This window comes from Phocoena phocoena, chromosome 11 (assembly GCF_963924675.1).
Source record: "Phocoena phocoena chromosome 11, mPhoPho1.1, whole genome shotgun sequence".
Lineage (NCBI taxonomy): Eukaryota > Metazoa > Chordata > Mammalia > Artiodactyla > Phocoenidae > Phocoena > Phocoena phocoena.
This window is the reverse complement of record NC_089229.1, coordinates 90,452,848-90,472,442: the sequence shown is the minus strand read 5'-3', so window position 1 is coordinate 90,472,442 and position 19,595 is coordinate 90,452,848. Positions and strand designations below refer to the sequence as shown.

At 38.9% G+C, this 19,595-nt stretch overlaps 1 protein-coding gene across 1 annotated transcript in view; it reads left to right on the top strand.

Annotated features, from left to right (window-relative positions):
* The window catches only part of LOC136131446 (receptor-type tyrosine-protein phosphatase O-like), a 44,502-nt gene that overhangs the window by 2,655 nt on the left and 22,252 nt on the right, over positions 1-19,595 (top strand). Inside the window, exons 2-4 of the mRNA XM_065888206.1 lie at positions 1,248-1,446; positions 4,097-4,370; positions 18,756-18,914. Of these exons, the coding sequence (XP_065744278.1) occupies positions 1,248-1,446; positions 4,097-4,370; positions 18,756-18,914 (632 nt within the window). The remainder of the gene's footprint in view (positions 1-1,247; positions 1,447-4,096; positions 4,371-18,755; positions 18,915-19,595) is intronic.

Sequence of the window (19,595 nt, the reverse complement as noted above, 5' to 3'; positions counted from 1 at the left end):
TGGGTCAGACACAATTCTAGGAAGGACAGAGTCACACAAGGCCTGTCTTTCTCTTTACTCCCAAATAGAATATATCCCCAATGTCCTGCACCATTCCTGATACACGCTGGTTGCTCAAAATTTTCTGAAGAATGATAGAATAAATAATGGGAGATTAGGGGGAGGCCATCCTTAGTCTTCGAAATCCACATCCAAATTCTGCTCTGACAGTTTCTGAAAGAAAGAAAGTATCAGGGCTGCTCTGGGACTTTAATCTTCCTGAAGGAACTGAAAGGACAGACTGTCTTGCTGGAAAAGGTTTCCCAGGAGCTGGACAGGAGGCTAAGTGGATGAATTACATAACGTCTGCAGAGAATTATGGCCATTAAGTGCTATATAAGCACCAGACACCATTAATACTACTATCTAAAAGAATTGAGCATCCCATCACTTCTTATGTGGTAACCTTAGCACAGCAGAATTTTCTAAGTGTTCCCTCTAACATGCCCTCTCTAATAATACTAATCATTGATTGGTTTGCCAGCTGAAGCACTGATAATGTTCTAGAAGCATGTCACACCGGCAGGTCACACGGGCAGATCTGGTGCAGCCAGCCCTTGTTTGAACTCTGGTCCGGTCTTATGTGAACTGTTACAACATCCTTACTGTCTGCTGACCTTAGATGGGCTCAGTCAGCCAATTCCTAACTACACTAGGCCCATCCTTCTAACTATATTGGCCTTTCTAAACTGTGATCTGTCTAATCGTGCCACTTTCCTGCATTCAAACAGTGCATGATTTCTTTTGGCCTAAAAATACCCAGATTCCTTAATAAGGCATAACTTGCACTGGGCTATTTGCTCTCTCCTCTGAGCATCCTAGCACTGTCTACCCACTCCAGAGCAACCTGGAGTCTCTTCCTACTTCTCCAGATGACTTTCCTCACTTTTGTTTCCCTGGGAAACTCCTGAGTATCTTTCAAGCATCCCTTCTACCCTGAAACCTTCCCTCATATCCATCTGCAGAAGCAGAATGAATTGCTATCTTCTCTACATGTCTATAACACTGAACTATTTTCTTGTATCAACCAGGACCTTTGGCTGCAAATTTTGGAAGTCCGACTTAAACAATTTAAGCTATAAATTGGGATTTATTCAGTATGTATCTGTGGCTAGTTCTCTTCCTTGACCCACATCGCAGGGACTCATCCTGCATTTTTCTCCTCTTTAATGCTGTCCACTCTGTCTCCAATAGCTTTTCTGTCCCAGGACTGGCTTTAGAACAGGTGACAGGCTCCTGGGCTCCCGCTTCCTTGCTGAAGCCAAACGCCTAGGCCCCTTCTTCTGTCTCAAGCAACTTACCTCTAGTTCAGGAAAGAGAAATACCAAGGGGCATCAGAACGTGTGGATCCTAGACCTTATTCTGACATCAATTAGCTGTGTGACATTTGTACCATTGTTCTCTCAAGTGTGAAATGAGGGTGTTGGACCAGAGAAATTTCTATATTAAACTTCGTTATGCAAAGGACATTTCAGTGAAAATATTTTTACTGCAGAGTTGAGCAATACCTTTACCAGTCTCAGAAAAAGAAAAAGTTTTAAATAGTTTTCTATCCACCAAATAAATCAGCATTGGCCTTACCTCAGTTTACCAGATCCATTTTGATTACTTTTAATACTTCCTTTTTGCTCTGCTTCTCAGCAGGGATGACATGCCTGCAACATACATTCAGAATTTTCTCCCAAATGTAGATTCTAGGAAAAGCTGAAGTGAAGGGGACAGAGAAGAAAAAAATAACACAGATGACATTTCTTTTAGGCTCACTGCCTAGATTGCACTTAGCCTGCTGCCTTATTCTCATTAGTGCCACTGACTGAATCTGATTAGCCCACCCTGATTTATTTTTGGCAACCTGGGAACACACGGGCCAATGCTTATTTTAATGGCTGATAACAATCATCCCCAAAGCTGTTGTTAGCATTTGGAAGATTAGTTCCTTTTCCTGGAGGCTTTAACTGTCTACAAGGCATCATGACACATGAGACATAGATTTCTTAAACACTTTACGAAATTGAGTTTATTTTTTCCTCTTTTCATTATCATAAACACTTCCAGTTTATTGGCTGTTAAAACGTAGAGCAAAAAATTCTTAGTAATTGTGTATCTGATGCCTGTAAACTTAGTATTTTCTGAGTTAGTGAATCAACTTCTATAATCAATAATGAATAAAAACCAGATTTCAGTGCTATTGGATACTCAACACTTGGTTTAGCCTCACGTTCCGCCTGATCGCTGGCAATGGAGAAAGGGTCACATTTTATGTTTGGTCCCCAAAGTACAGAACTCTGTTTTAGAAATCTGCCCATGTGTCTGAGGATGAGAGACAAATGTGGATAAAGGACATTTAAAGAGTCAATCTGTACTGACAATCCCGGGTTACATAAATCTTCCCAGGCCTGCCCAGATCACAAACCACCTGGCATATGCCAGGCATTGGTCCTGGAGCTGGAGACACAGCTAGAAATAAGATGCAATCTCTGCCCTAGAGGACTTACAGTCTAGTGTAATAGGAAGAGCGTGAACACAATTAAGTCTATTAAATGTTAACATAGAATTAAACTTCTCTTAATGCCCAGATAGTCTTTATAGGTACTAGGACCTTTAAAAACCAGACTTCTTAAAAAATGAAATAAGAAGGAAAAAAAGTCAGTATGTTTTTAGGTCTATACAGTATCTTTTAAAGGATTGATGCATTGCACACGTGATTTGGTTGCTGACAATATGTGAGGTACCAAAATCAATAAGTAGATTAATCCTAAGAGGAGAATGCTCACATATAATTAATGCAATCGGCAATCCTTTCATTCATTTAACAAATATTTATCAGCTATATCCTGTCTGTCAGACTCGATGTTAGGAAAATAAGTCAAGAGGACAAGGCAAAGACATGTAGAACAACAGTGGAGCTCAGTCTTGGTACTTGTGTATGGTGGTTAAAAGTCCAAACTACATGTGTGACCTGGAGCAAGTGACTTAATCTTTCTGGCTCTCAGTTTGCACAGTGACAAACTGAGATGGAAATAATAATATCTACCTCGTGAGATAACTCTGAATATTAAATGAGATGATCGTGTTTACAGCCTGCCTAGCTTGGTACCTGGATCCTTGTAAGTCCTTGACAAGTTTCAGCAATTTTCCTGTCCCACTTTTGTAGAAAAGAAACCTGAGGCTCAGAACAATGAAATAACTTGTCCTGGACACTACATACCCAGAAGGTAAATTAAAAACAGAACGGCAAATGTTAGAAAGTCTGAGTCTTGTCAAGACCAGAGAACAGAAGAGGACGGATTCTGCCTGTGGAGTGTGGGAAAAAATCAGGAAGGAATATTTAAACCAACTACACAAATGACTTTTCAAATACTGTTCAAGAGCATTTATCTGGAGACTCGGAGCAAAGTTTTCAGTCCACTAACTGCTGATTTTTCCATCAACGCCCGCGGTTCCTGAGTCTGGTCCTTTCCTCAAAGAGCATCTTAGTTTCTCATATTAAGGACTGGCTAACCTTTAATGAGGATTATCACAGGTTTCTCAGCCCAGACTATTTTAGTTTCCAGAACTGACAGGAGAGACATCAGAGAGGAAATCACTCCCTTGAAACATTCTTCTAGAATTTTCCTAGGACTATGGCAGGACTACTCCCTCCAAAGTAAAATAGTGCTTCTTCAAACCATACAGCTTCTTCAACATAGGTGAAACAAAGTCCTTCCATAGGACTTCTCTGGAAGTCGAGTGCCAAGATGATTTTCATTCATTTATAATTACGCATTTCCATGGTGTTTATTTTGTGTTTATTACATGGCACAATCCATGAACCGGAAGCAGCTTTTCAATCAAGAAGAATGCTAAAAGTAAAAAATCCTGAGAAGATCAATTGCCGCAATAGGGTTAATCTCCCTCTTTCTGCTTTTCCTCGTACGCTAAAATACCTCTGTAACTCTATTTCACAAAGCAATGCTTATCACAACACTAGTTTTGGGGAAATTATGTCAGTATAATTTTATTGCAAAATAATCTGAAATTTGACCTCCATTTCCTTTTTCTCTCTTTCCTTAAACAGAATGCTACAACATTCCATGTAACTGTCCAAGATGATAATAGCATCGCTGTCTCTTTAGAAGCTTCAGATGTCATGAGTCCATCATCCGTGTATGTGGTGAAGATAACTGGTGAATCAAAAAATTACTTCTTCGAATTTGAGGAATTCAACAGTACTTTGCCTCCTCCCATTATCTTTAAGGCCAGTTATCACGGCCTGTATTATGTAATCACTCTGGTAGTGGTAAATGGAAATGTGGTTACCAAGCCATCCAGATCAATCACTGTGTTAACAAGTAAGCATCGTGTGCAATATTGTTCTCTGTGTCTCTTTGTTGGGCATATTCCCCTGGGGGTTCTCATGAAAACAGAGCCCAGAATGGCAAGATCAATTGCCTTGAAATCGAGTGACAAGATTCAAAGTTCTGCTTTACCTTAAGAATACATCCCTTGCTGAAGCTGGATCACGTTTTACTGTAACCTTTTGTTAATCAAAATGTGTTTAAACCAAAAAAAGTCAACCTATTTTGAGATTGAATGACAATTTTAGATTCATGATTGGATGATGTAATTTGCTGCTATATAATTTAATAGTATGATTATAACTAAGTTTTTTTTCTAGAACACATATTCTCACATTAAGCAAATTGCTTTTTGAGGCAATGAATTTATGCTAATATTTAGCTGGCTCAAAATCAAAATTACGGGCTTCCCTGCTGGCGCAGTGGTTGAGAGTCCGCCTGCCGATGCAGGGGACACGGGTTCGTGCGTGGCCCAGTCCGGGAAGATCCCACATGCCGCGGAGCGGCTGGGCCCGTGAGCCATGGCCGCTGAGCCTGCGCGTCGGTCCGGAGCCCGTGCTCCGCAACGGGAGAGGCCACAACAGTGAGAGGCCCGCGTACCGCAAAACAAAAACAAAAAAAATCAAAATTACATATTTTTAGTTGAGAGAGAGTAAAATGTATCGTTATTTATCAGTTGCTATTCCTCACCTCACCCTCAAACTAGCCTAGGCTTGCCCAAGAAAAATGCCAAGAAAAAAAAGTCATTAACATTTTAACCTTTAGTAGCACATGTCTTAAGAGGTCATGCTGATATGAGAAATTTTTTAGAGTGGTTTTAACTACATATGATTTTCACTTTTCTCTCTGCCTTTAATACATAATCTCAAAGTAAAATTCGGCTCTACTGTATATGTTGATGTATGGAAGAAAAACTGTTATCTATAAGATGGTAGAGTTTATCACTAGAGCAATGAAATGTCTCAGCAAAGTTCTTTTTGCTCTTTGTTCCAGTGGTTGCAATCTTTTTTTTTTTTTTTTTTTTTGCGATACACGGGCCTCTCACTGTTGTGGCCTCTCCCGTTGATGAGCACAGGCTCCGGACACGCAGGCTCAGCGGCCATGGCTCATGGGCCCAGCCGCTCCGCGGCACGTGGGATCTTACCAGGGCCGGGGCACGAAGCCATGTCCCCTGCATTGGCAGGCAGACTCTCAACCACTGCGCCACCAGGGAAGCCCCGGTTGCAATCTTTTAATTGCCATCTATACGTGATCTTTCTGGCCACAATTAAGGAAAAGGACATAGTGCTATTTTCTGTTGGGATAAAAGGAAAGAGAAACACCAAGAAGCAAGAACTCAGAATCAAGCTAGAGGACATATTTTTAACATGTCTGTCAAAAATTAATTAAAGTTTCCCTTGGCAGAGTTCCAGGATCCGTACTGAGTTCTAAAAACTAGGCATGGCACAGACCCAAGACCTTCAAGGTTTATACATATAATGAACAAATCTAGGACCGAGCTGAATTAAAGGAAGGGACTTGCCTGGTAAAATCCTGTCTTAAACAAGCTCCAGGAATGGCGAATTAGGAGCTAATAGAACCAGGCAGCAGATCTAGGCATATAATGCCTATAATGTAACACTTGGAATCAGAAGCTCTGCCTTACTCATCTTCATAATTTCATAAGCATGACCTAGCATGACCCTTATGCTTAAATGGTGATCAGTAAATATTAGTTCAATTTAGCTGAGCAAGTAACAAGAAAAGGAACCAGGAAAAAAAGGCTAAGACACAGAGCAAAATAAAACTAGTGACTGTTGCTGACCCAACACTCATTAGCAGGCACTCAGCCACTCTGGATCAAAGCTGGAGGAGTCGGCCCTTTAGTTAATGGTTCACAAAGAAATGTGTTAAGTAAGTAGATGGTGAAAGATTTCTGGAATATCTTGTTGATATTTTAGCATGTGCAGTAAGTTCTACTCAACATGTTTTCAATTTTCTTTTGTGATTTCTTCTTTGATATGTGGGCTAGGAATTGTGTTGTTGAATGTCCAAAGCTTTGACGATTTTGCAGAGATCTTCTTATTGATTTCTAGGTAACTGTCGTTGTGATCAGAGAACATGCTCTGCAATTTCAATGCCCAGAAAGTTGTTGAGATTTGTCTTATGGTCTCTCTTGTGCTTTCTGTGAGCACTTGGTGGGTGAAGTTTCAATAAATGCCAATTAGGTCAGGTTGGCTGTTCAAGTCTTCTCTACCCTAACGATTTGCTGTCAGTTTGTTCTAACAATGACTGACAGAGGGAATGGATTTGTCTATTTCTCCTTTCACTTCTTTTAGCTTATGCTTTAGTTCGAAGTTCTGTTGTTACCTTGTTAGGTGCAAATACAATACTTTTAGGTTTACCATGTCTTTTTGATGAGCTGACCTTTTTATCTATACAATGTCACCCTTTATACCAAATAATATGCCTTGTGTTGAGGTTTATCTTGGCTGATATTAATATAGACATTTTAGTTTTCTTTTGTTAAGTATTTTCATGGTATACCTGTTTCATCTTTTTAATTTTAACCTACTTATATCTTTATATGTAAATGGGTTTCTTGTAAACAGCATAGAGTTGGATCTTGCTTTTTTCCCCAATCTGAAAATCTCTGCCTTTTAATTGGAGTGTTTAGACTAGAACTAGCCAATAAAAATAGAATGTTAACCACATATGTAATATTAAATTTTCTGCTAGACACATTAAGAAACTTTCTGAAAAGGTGAAATTAATTTTAATAACATAGTTTACTTAACCCATTACATTCAAAATATTATTGTTTCAGTATGTCGACTAAAAAAAAATATGCACAACCTAAAAGTTGAGTGTTATGTTTTCTTCGGTGGACTTACTGAGGACTTCAAGCCCGGGAGGCAGCGTCTCAAGTAACCCTGAGAAAACTGCTCCAAGGAGGTGAGGGGGGAGCTAGGATATATAGGAGTTTTGCAACAAAAGGCAGGTAGTAGGAACAAAAGATTATTATTAATAAAAGAAAACTAGTTAAGGAATTTAACGTTTTTCTATGTGTGGGAAGATGCAAGGGTCTGGGCTCACTGAAATCATTCCTTTGATACGCACTTCAGCTATCTGGGGCCTGTATCCTCTGTTTTCACATCCTGAGTTTCCTCAGGGCTCACCAGCTCACCTTTGGCGGTGGCTGCAATCGCTGATGACTGTGACATCCTTTGTTTACTGATAAGGCAGGCAATATTTTATTTCTCAAGTATATAATCAGGATATAAAAATTTACACATTTTTTACTCTTAAATATAATTAAAATAAATAAAATTAAAAATTCAGTGTCTCGGTGACACTAGCCTTATTTTAAGCGCTCAATAGCCATATGTGGCTAGTGGCTACCAATTTAAACAGTACAAGCTTAGATCATTTATTTTTAGATCATGAATTTAACTTAAATCTTCCATATTGCTAGGCTGTTCGTGTGAGGAGTTGGGTCACTCTAGTCAATAGTTGAGCTCAGTTTAAAGTACTATTAACCTACAGTTCAACACAGACTTCAAATTCTTCTGGTCAATGGTAGGTTGCCAGCAGTGACAGAAGGTGTTTCTCAGTGTTCCAGTTCTACCCTCAATGTTCAGCAAGTCCTGAACACATGCACCACAGAAGGGATCCATGATTTTGCCTCTCCCTTACCAATGGACTTTCTACTAGTGCTAACTTTTGGGGGGATGGGGGAGGATCTTGGTTCTCCTCGTTCAGCCTCAGGCTTAGGCAGATGTTGTGATGCTAAGTGGGGCATTCTCAGCATTCCTACCCCTTGCTATACACTCACAGACAAAGTCTACCTTAAACCTGTAGATGGTCTTGGGTTGGAGAGTCTCCTGCCTCTTCCCCATAGTAGCAGAACTCTACCTTCTATCAGTGCGTGAAGATCATGGGTCCAAGACTGTTTCTGCCCTTGACTCAGGAATATACATCCTTTACTTCTACCTGTCCCCCAGAAGGAGGAAGATCTTTGCCAGAGAACTGAGAGGGAAAGAACTTCTACCTCTCGCTTAAGCGTTTTGCTTTGTATTTTTAAAAAGTCCAGGGAATTAAGTTTTCTCCTTGATGTCTTAATGGTGCTAATTATCACTTGCATCCCTGTGCCCTGGAGGGTAGGAGGGTAGCTCTCCTGCCATCAGTATTTCTCCTGAGCACCTGACGGAGGCCCATGTAAAGGGCTAGAGAGAAGTGGGCTCCACTTGTGCCTGGGAGCCCCACTCATTTTAAACCAGCTCTGTCCTATACTTTTGGACAGAACTTTTGGATGATGGAAATGTTCTATATCTGCATTGTCCAGTACAGTAGCCCCTCATTTTTAATTTTATTTTGATTCATTCTAAGTTGAATTTAAATAGCCACAGGTGGCTGGTAACTACCTTCTTGGACAGAGCAGTCTCAACTCTTACTTAGAACACACTCCACCTTTCTGGATCAGGGAAATTTTAGTTGCTTTCTTCTTTCCTGCTTTAATGGTGCCCCTTCTTTCTGCCATGCCCTACTAAAGGTAAAACAGTTAATGTGTCCCTTTTCTCCTCAGAGGGGCTTGTCTTTAGAATTTAGTTCATTTGGTTGCCTTGCAATCTTATTTCTCTGATAGACACAAGATAAATTGTGTCTCATGGATTATTCGGCTTTTTCTTCTCACTGTTGGATGTTGGGGTGCTGCAGGAAGGGGGACCCTTTCCAGGGCCTGAGAGTGGGCTCTTGTCTAACACTAGGAAGTGAATTGTCCGAGGAAACACATGTGCTGACAAAGCAAGAGATGTGATTGGGAAGGGGCACCTGGGTGGAGAGTAGAAGGGTAAGGGAACCCAGGAGAACTGCTCTGCCACGTAGCTCGCAGTCTCGGGTTTTATGGTGATGATTCACGGTCCTTCCTGGCATCACTCAGCCAAGATGGATTCCAGCGAGGAGGATTCTGGGAGGTTGGTAGGACATATGGACTGGCATCCCCTCCCTCCTTTTGACCTTCCCTGAATTCTTCCGTTTGTGGTAGCTTGTTAGTTCCACATTCCTTACTGGGACTTCCTGTTTAAGATAACTCATGCAAGTGGCTACTATGGTGCCTGGCCAGGGCGGGCGGTTTTAGTCAGTGTTTCCCCTAACAGGAGGATAACATTGGCTTGCAGTTTTCTACATCTTAAGCAGAAGAGGAAATTTGCATTGATATCTAAAGAGTAAAAATTGATTAATGATGGTTTATTGTCTCTCACCCTCTACTCTATTTTTAAATACTCAATTACACCATCCCAGATTCTTAAAGCCACAATAGGTTGGGAATATAAAAACTGGGGGTTAATGCACAAATATTTCTGTGACATTAGGCATGAGGTGATGGGTTTCAGCTTCCTTCTTTAAAAAAAGAGAGTATTAAAATACATGATGACTAAGATTACTTTTGAGCTGTAAAATTAGCATTATTTATCAGTTAATGATGTATTTTTGCCATCTTTATTTTTCTAAGGGGAAGCTTTTCTTGGAAGTTTAGGAAACATTTGTAGGATCTGCTCCCAGAGTTGACACATTGAGGCTAAAAGGGTACATTTGCTACAGTCATTTATTCTGTGTTAGATCTTTGTCTTCAAGAAATAAGCAATGACAAAGCAATTGGCCCTGGGGCAGTCCTTTGATATTTCTCTACAGTTGTTCTGAGTCTGGCGCTCTCAGAGAAAGCTGAGGAACATGGCAAAGAATAAATGCAGCACAAACAAGTCATTTGGCCAGTTCAAAAGGGTTTCATAACGCTTAGGCTCTGACTTCTGATTAATATTTAATTGATTGAGAACCTTCAGTATATAAAGTGCACATTAGAGAGAAGGAGTAGTTTCTCAATAGATAAAATAATACATGAAAACAATTGCTTAGAAATTTGGGAAATGCTATTTACACACTACTGTCTCCTGTGTTTGCAAAGTCCTAGATATAGTGGCTGTAAACATGGCAGAACACACATGGGGACACTCTACAAATATAATATTCCATACAAATTCATTCATGATAATAAAAATAATGCATGAGTTTTTATTTTATGTATTACCTACATTCTTTACACCATGTCCTAGGTGGCAGAGAAATAAAAATAAAATACCCACACTCAGAGATTGTATATAGTAGTGGAAAAGACAAACAAAACATTACAAATATATAAGTGCTGTAAAAGAATTATGTAAGAGACTGCCCAGCCTTCTTAGGGAGCACTGGGAAGAAGAAACAATTATTTAAAAATTATTGAAAACTTGCCAAATGAATAAAGAGTGGAAGATGTCACAATCAGAGTTAAAGGGAATCATGGGTAAAAAGAATGGGGGCATATGTGCATAGCATGGCACACCTGTGAACTTCAAGAGTGAAGGTGGCAAGAACCTGTAATTACAGAAAATAAAGGGAAAGGTGGCTAGAAAATGTGGGAGGAGCCTTGAATACTTTACAAAAGAGTTTAGACCTTAACCTCTAAGAGCCGAGGAATGAGGACACATCTTAATGCAAAGAAATGACATAATACGATTTGATTGGGGAAATCTCCTTCTTGTAACAGAACTGCAAGCCACAGGATCCTGAATCCTGCATTGGAATGGACAAATTATCACACAGATATTTTGAATAGTGGATCAAAGCATGAACTTTAGAGCCAAAGAAAACTGGAAACCATAATGTATACATTGGCAGATTATTACATTCTCTTAGTTTTCTAATTTATAATCTATTCCAGAGGTTAGCAAAGTTTTTCTGTAAAGGCCTAGGTATGCTTTATGCTTTGTGGACCATATAATCTATGTTGCAATCATTCAACTCCACTATTTCCGCAGAAAGGCAGCCATAGATAATATGTAAACAAATAAGCATGGCTGTGTTCTTAGGAAACTTTAAAGACACCAGAATTTGAATTTCATATAATTTTCATATGTCATGAAATAGTATTCTTCTGTCGATATTTATCAACCATTTTAAACTGTAAATACCATTCTGAGCTCATAAATCATACAAAAACAAGTGGCAGACCAGATTTGGTTTGCGGGCTATAGATTACTGATTTGGTAGAGGGTGTTATTAAATAATGTAAATTTTTTTGTAATAAAACATTTTAAAATAAACTCCTTAACAAAGTGTGTAGCACCTGGTATAAGATCAATAAATATAATTAATACCGATGGCATTAAATAGAAAAGTACTCAACGGGTTGGGAGCAAAAGAGAACCAAAAGAGATCAGGAGGGGAAAAGTCAGTGAGGTGAAGGTGACAGGTGTAAGTCAGAGACTCTGACAAAAGTGAGAGTATCAAGTAGCCTGCAGGCTTAAAAGTTTTGAACAGAAGTAAATAAGAAAAATTAAGATGAGATTGGAGGCAGGAAGAATAATTCAGAAAGCTATTTAAATATTCCAGGAAAGTATCATAGAGGAAGAATTTTCCTCTACCCTTCTAGGTTCTTCTGGCTGGCCTAAGAATTAAATTGATGTGAGACAGATTAGTAAGAGAAAATCAAAACTAAAATGTAATAACATGTATACATGGGAGAGGCCCAGGAAAACTGATAACTCATCAAAATGGCCAAAACCTTCACCTTAAAGACCATCTTCAGCTAAAGACAAAAGAGGATGTCAGGGTAGTGGTTTGGGACTACAAAGGGGAGGAAGGCAATTGACCTGGAGATGGAAAAGTAAACATTTGGTGAACAAATGTTTGCTGAGCCATGCAGAGACAATGGGACACAGAGTGGATTCTGATCTCCAGGCCCTGCTGAGTTTCCCCTGCCACTTCCAGCCCATTTTCTGTGCAAATACCTCTGGTGATAGCTCTATTCCAGGAACAGGCCCTCTACCTAAATTCTTTTAGGCAGTTATGGGGAAGATTAAGGGTTCTTCCTGAGTCATCTTTTTCTTAAAAATACTCAGCCTAAGTTACTCTTCATGCCAAAGAGATACATTTTGGGGTGGCAAATTTTGCTCTCCTGCTAAAGAAATGATGGAGACTCAAACTAAGTTAGTGGGTGTAATGGTGACCATCCTCCTGGACCATGGGTGGCTGCTGCAGCCAGCTCACCTCAGTGGCCTGCTTGGATATAGCTGAACCATCAGGTCAGGTCTCAAATTATCATCAATACATATTACAAGAGCTCTGGCCTGGGACCTGGACTGGTCCCTTTTCCCTACTCCTGCCATCAGAAGTGAGGGACTAATCCCATGTTCATCTCCCTCAAGAGGGCTATGTCAGAAGACACATGTTCTTAGGTTGGTCACATTGAGAGCAAAGGATACTGATCACTGACTCAACAGCTTTTTTAGTTTTAGTTCCTCAAAACAGAACAATCGCAGAAAGAAGCACCTCTTAGCACTTAGCAGATCCTAGTAAGTACAAGGCTACCTCTGCTTTCTTGAAACAGTATTTGCTCCACATTTGCTTTTGTTTTTTCATCTTCTAAGATAGCCACATCCAGAACTTTAAAAATCTTCCTATTTATGATCTGTATGAATGATTCAAAGGTAATGAAGGAACAGAAAATATTCTTCCATTTGAACATCAGTTTTTATTATATGGAATGCCTAATGAGGAAATAATAATGATATTAAATGTCATTTTTAAATTTTTTATTAAAAGAAAACATGGGAACTTCATGGTAGGATTTTTAGTAAAAATAATGCAGTAAAGTCCTGCTTTGTCATACACTCTGTGCTCCCACCAAAAAGTGAAAAGAAAAACAGAAGTATATTTCCAGGCTCAAAAATAAGATAGGCGTCTCCATTAATCAGAAACTCCAAGTAGGGAAGTAGGCTGAAGTCATGGGGCCCCTGGGCTCTGGGTCTGAAAGGAGACAGTACTGAATCTGGGCCCCTGTAGAGGAGGAAGGCTTGAGTTGCTCTACTTTAGATATGGCCCAGAGCCAGACTCTTTGCTTGGAGTAAAGATTCTTCCTGCTGGTGAAGAAAAAGCACATATGGAGGCCTAAGGATACAGGCAAGGGACACACATTCTTACTATCAAGGACCAAGCTTAGTTACCCTCTGACTCAGAGAATGAATCTGTGAAAACCACTGTACCATCCACAACATGAAGAAGCCCAAAATAATGTTATATGCCCTGGTTCTAGACTACAGATTCTGGTGAGCTGAAAGGATGCTAAACTACCTCTCAAAGCAGTGAGGAAAAAACAAGAAATAGAGCAATGAGAAAACAAAATTTGGCCTAGGGCTTATATTTTAGAACACACAAAGAAATCTACGCTAAAAAAGATAGGCATCAAAATTATTATAATATTTTATATTATATTTTATGTAGCAATGTAACAAAAATTTACAGTATGCTATGATATACAAAGTGATAAATGAAAGAATTATACATATTAAAAAAGAATTGGGCTTCCCTGGTGGCACAGTGGTTGAGAATCCTCCTGCCAATGCAGGGGGCACGGGTTCAAGCCCTGGTCTGGGAAGATCCCACGTGTCGCTGAGCAGCTAGCCCCGTGAGCCACAATTACTGAGCCTGCGCGTCTGGAGCCTGTGCTCCGCAACAAGAGAGGCCGCGATAGTGAGAGACATGCGCACCGCAATGAGGAGTGGCCCCCATAAGCCACAACAAGAGAAAGCCCTGGCACAGAAACGAAGACTCAACACAGCCATAAATTAATTAATTAATTAATTAAATTTAAAAAAAAAAGAATTAAGGAATAATGAAACAAAAATTGGCAATAAAACAGAAACATATAGAATAAGTATAAATTTTAAAAATAAAAAATACAATCATTTAATTTAATTGGTTAAACTAGGTAAAATTAATTTAATTAATCAAATTTAATGTTAATTAATTGAAAAACTTCAATAGATGAGATAAATTCTGTACTAATAAAAATTAAATAAAGTCAGTAAATTGAAAGATGATACTGTGTCATTGTCCCATGATTTAGCACAGTGAGACAATACTACCACAGGTATGGAGGTGGAGAGATTCTAACTAATGAGATTAAGAGATTAAGAAACATATGGAAGGGATGATTGGCATTATATTTGAAGAAATCATTATGGGAATTTCCAAGACTTGAAGAATGACATGAATCCACAGATTGACAAAGCATTCCAAGTACCTAGACGATAATTCAAAACTAAGACCAGGGCTTCCCTGGTGGCGCAGTGGTTGAGTCTGCCTGCTGATGCAGGGCACACGGGTTCGTGTCCCGGTCCGGGAAGATCCCACATGCCACGGAGCAGCTAGGCCCGTGAGCCATGGCCGCTGAGCCTGCGCGTCCGGAGCCTGTGCTCCGCAACGGGAGAGGCCACAAGAGTGAGAGGCCCGCGTAACGCAAAAAAAGAAACAAAAACAAAAAAAAAAACTAAGACCATACCTAGATATGTGATGGTGAAACTGCAGATGATCAAGGATAAATAAAAATAAATTAGAAGTTTAGAAGATACTAATGGACAAAAAGCATGGTATCCACAAAGGAATAACTATTAGACTGCCGGAAGCTTTCTCTTCTGCAATAATTGGTGCAAGAAGACAATGGAGCAATATCCTCAAAGTGCTGAGGGGAAATCAGACTACCCAGAATTCTATACCCAGCTAAACTACATCAAGAATAAAGAAATTTTTTTGTATACAGAGCCTAGGAGAATTTAACACCCATGCTCTAACTTAAATAACTATTAAATTATGTTTCAGCAAGAAGAAAAATGTATCCGGATGAAAGGCACAGGACACAATAAAAAATGACAATGGGGAAGTGATATATGACAAAGGTTGCATTAGAAATTAGCAGGAAAATATGGAAAAAGAATCCATGAAACAGGCAAGGGTATCAAACAAATGATTTTAAGAAAAGGGAACCTGAATGACAGATAAACATATGAAAAGATATTCAATCTTTTTCTTGAACAGGAAATTAAGAGACAAAATTTCACAGGCTTCAGAGTGACAAAAATTAAAAAGACTGGACTTCCCTGGTGGCACAGTGGTTAAGAATCCACCTGCCAATGCAGGGGACACAGGTTCGAGCCTTGGTCTGGGAAGATTCCACATGCTGCAGAGCAACTAAGCCCATGCGCCACAACTACTGAGCCTGCGCTCTAGAGCCCATGAGCCACAACTACTGAGCCTGAGCTCTAGAGCCCATGAGCCACAACTACTGAGCCCACGTGCCACAACTACTGAAGCCCACAGGCCTAGAGCCTGCACTCTGCAACAAAAGAAGTTACCACAATGAGAAGCCCACACACCGCAGTGAAGAGTAGCCCCGACTCACCGCACCTAGAGAAAGCCCATGTGCAGCAATGAAGACCCAACACAGCCAAAAACATAAATTAAATAAAATAAATTAATTAAAAATAAATAAAAAGACTGATACAAGCAAGTGTTGGAAAAAGAATATGGAGAAACAAGAACTATCACACACAACTGATAGATAATTGACATCAAGTTAGAAAACATTTTCACAATATCACAAACAGTTGAAGATGTGCATACTCTACTATCCAGGATTTCCAACCTAAGGAAACATGTCCCAAAACATTTATTGCAGCATTATTTGCAAAAGTGAGTGATTGAAAACAACCTATATAACAACAACAACAAAAAAAACAAATTATATTGTTTGTATAGTTGTAAAATGGATACTAAATTTTCTAGAGATACATCAAGATGGACAAATTTCAAAAACGATGTTAGGTAACAAAAAGTAAGCTGCAAGGGCCTCCCCGGTGGCGCAGTGGTTGAGAATCCGCCTGCCGATGCAGGGGACACGGGTTCGTGCCCCGGTCCGGGAGGATCCTACATGCCGCAGAGCGGCTAGGCCTGTGAGCCATGGCCACTGAGCCTGCGCGTCCGGAGCCTGCGCTCCACAACAGGAGAGGCCACAACAGTGAGAGGCCCGCGTACCGCAAAAAAAAAAAAAAAGTAAGCTGAAGAATCATACGTACAATATGATACCATCAACGTAACATTTTAAAGTATGTGAAGTAATAGTCCATATGAATATCGGACACTTACAAATATAAAAGTGAAAAACATGCATGGAAAGAGAAACACCATATTCAGAGTAATAATTTACCTCTGGCCAAATTATGGGAGGCAAATGGGATCAGGGTAAGTTATACGGGGGAGTTTCAACTATATTTTGTAATGATTAATTTTTTTAATTAAAAAGGAAAAACTAAAGACAAAAAAGTAATAAATGAAGATAATAAATGATTTCTATTTTTAAACAACTACATTTCTCTGTCCAGTCTCACCTGATTCCTAAAACAAGAAAGGGAAGTATAACAGGATAGTTGGCAGAGAAAGGAGTAATGAATTAGATCAAGATTTTACCTTGTCATCACTGAAAAGCACATGAGTAATTACAGCTCTGGTTTATGCCACATCCTTTAATTTTTCAAAAAGAAAAACAATGAGGGAAGTAACTGGAGAGATGGTAAAATATTTCTAGAGAATGCATTTGAGTTCTAGAAAACAGTAATTCTTGTATTGAATATACCTCAAAAATGCCTGTGCATGGACTTTAGAATTTACAGCTGACCTGGGTTATATATGTTGAAGCTGAGGGAAATACAGGAAGCAAACATGTAAGTAGGCATTTAAAAAATTCTCTTAGTTTAAAATTTAAGTTGTTGGCACAGCTAACAGAAAAATCATAAAATAAAATATCTATGCTCTAATCCTCCTGTATCTCTTGAATTTCAAAGTTTGACTATGGCTTTGATATGCAGACTTCCTAACTCAGGGCATGAAAGATTGAGTGGAGCTCTAACTTCTCTTTCCAGTAGACAGACCCCTGGTGAGGATGTGAAACTGGGCTGCAGCAGTGGAAGAGTTATGGCTCTGTGGCTGCTGTTTGCTGTTAGCTTTCATTTTGTGTCTCATATCCAGAGTCAATAAGTGGATTGTGTAGACTCCCTGGGTTAGTAATTAGACTGAGTTGGAAGAAAGATCTTCAAATGGTTCAAGGCTTCTTTGGGATTAATCAAAGAGAAATATTCAGTGTCTTCAGGGCTTGATTTGCTGGTTTCTTTACATGACACTTAAGTGAGTTCACTCTGTTCTCCCTTTAAGTAGGAAAACCAAGGATGAGACAAAGATAAAATAGAAATATTCTAACCAGAGAACATTGTACATAGTCTACAGGGACATGATCCCAATATATGTTGCAATCTGAAGGCCTTCCAACTTTTTTATAGATGTTGGCTTGGTTTTTGATTTTATAGATAGGCTTGGTTTATGAGAAAATTCCAGGAAAACATTAAGAATTTTAACATGTATTTTCAGTCTTCCCTGGATCTCATCAGTCAAAAGCAAAAATAGGTTGAGATACTGAAGAACAAAATGAAAGATATTTAGCTACAGATTGAGACAAAGTAGGTAATTATTTGTTGAATGAACTAAGTCAGTTTTGGTTTCTTATGTTATTGGAACTGAAATTTTCAAAGTATAAAATTTAAACTAAGGATATTTCATTTAGGCTATAGATGTCCAAGAATCCTCTCAATTCTAAAATTTTGAATTAAAATCAATTTTTCTATAATAGAAGAGTTGACTCCAAGCCAAATTATTTAAAATATTTTCTTGAACGAAATGAATGCAAGTAAAACTTATCCAGTAGTTCCTACTGAAGGGTGAGGGGCCTCTGGCACTTTGCAAGACTTTGGCTGAAGGGTGGGATGTGGAGGAGATGCAGACATACGTCAATCACAGTTATTAAAAAAATGAGTATTTACAAAGTTTTGTGATGAATTAACAACTCATGCAAAATAGAAATAAACATTTTTAAATTTCTGTAGAAAGAATAGTTTGATAAACATCATAAACTATAATCCTCACAACATAGGATGGTTGGCAATGTTATACTTGACATAAAAAAAGTGCTAAGTTCACACAAAGAAATAACTGATTATTGAAACATTTATCTTTGGTTAGAGCCAAAATGTATTTTCCGCTACTGGTCTATTATTAATGTCAAATTTTCTTGGCTTGGGGAAAAGAAAAATGAACTAGGAATCTGGAGATACAGACTCTGCCATGTCCTTGTTAAATTACCTTTGACAAGTAATTTAAAGTCTGAGTTATCATTATTTTTATATGTTGAATGATGATATTAATATTTGCTCTTCCTAGATCTCAGGGTTGTTGCAAAAGGCAAATGGAAAAATGAATATGAGAGTTCTTTGAAAGGCAGAAATCACTATTTAAAATATGCATCATTAATTACTCTAAGGAGAACACTCAACTCAGGAGTACCGAGGAGTTTAGTGTCTTACACATAATAAAAATATGTGTAAAATTCTAATAGGCGTAATCCTTGGCCCTTCCAAGTATTGATAATGGCCTTTTGCTCTTTTCTTAATTCCCCTTTCTCCATCAACTTTCCTTCTGCAGAACCTCTTCCCGTAACCAGTGTTTCAATATATGACTATAAACCTTCTCCTGAAACAGGAGTCCTGTTTGAAATTCATTATCCAGAAAAATATAACGTTTTCACAAGAGTAAACATAAGCTACTGGGAAGGTAAAGACTTCCGGACAATGCTATATAAAGGTAAGAGGCAAAAGGAAGATGAAAAATGATGACTATTACTTTTACATGACTTTTGCCAAATGGTCTTGCTCTTGCTCTGAAGAGGTCTTATAATTCACTATTTGGTCATAAATGAACCAATAAAAATAGTTACTGATGCATGAAAATATTGTTATGAGGAGTCTTAGAATGTCTGGTTCTTTAGAGTCATGTGTCATGCGTAAGCATAAGAAAAACTCAAATTATTGTGACTCACGTGTTATTCTTGCCAAATATTATTCCTGCATGTCTGGTGCAGGAAACAAATTCAAACTTAAATTTAGAAGCACCTCACTTAACCATTTCTTTCTGAGTGTGTTAGGGCACTTCTAGAACTGGGAAGCTAGGGAGGTGCCTTTCACAAAGTTTCACTTGGAGATGGTCCAAGATTATTCTCAAATGCAAAAGACAATGCTTTTTAGGTCCTTTGTATATATTTATCTGTATGACTAGCTGAATGATTGCATTAATATACAAAAATTGGTTTCACTATTTTTACTGGCTTGATGGGATCTTGAGAGAGAGGAGAGCCTAGGGGAATTAATAATTTCGAAAGAACTCAACTTTTCAGGGGCAGAGGCAGGTCAAGAGGGAGAGGGATAGGGAGAGAAGGAGGGAGGGCCTTTGGGGACTGAACTGGAGAAACATAAATATTTTCAGGAC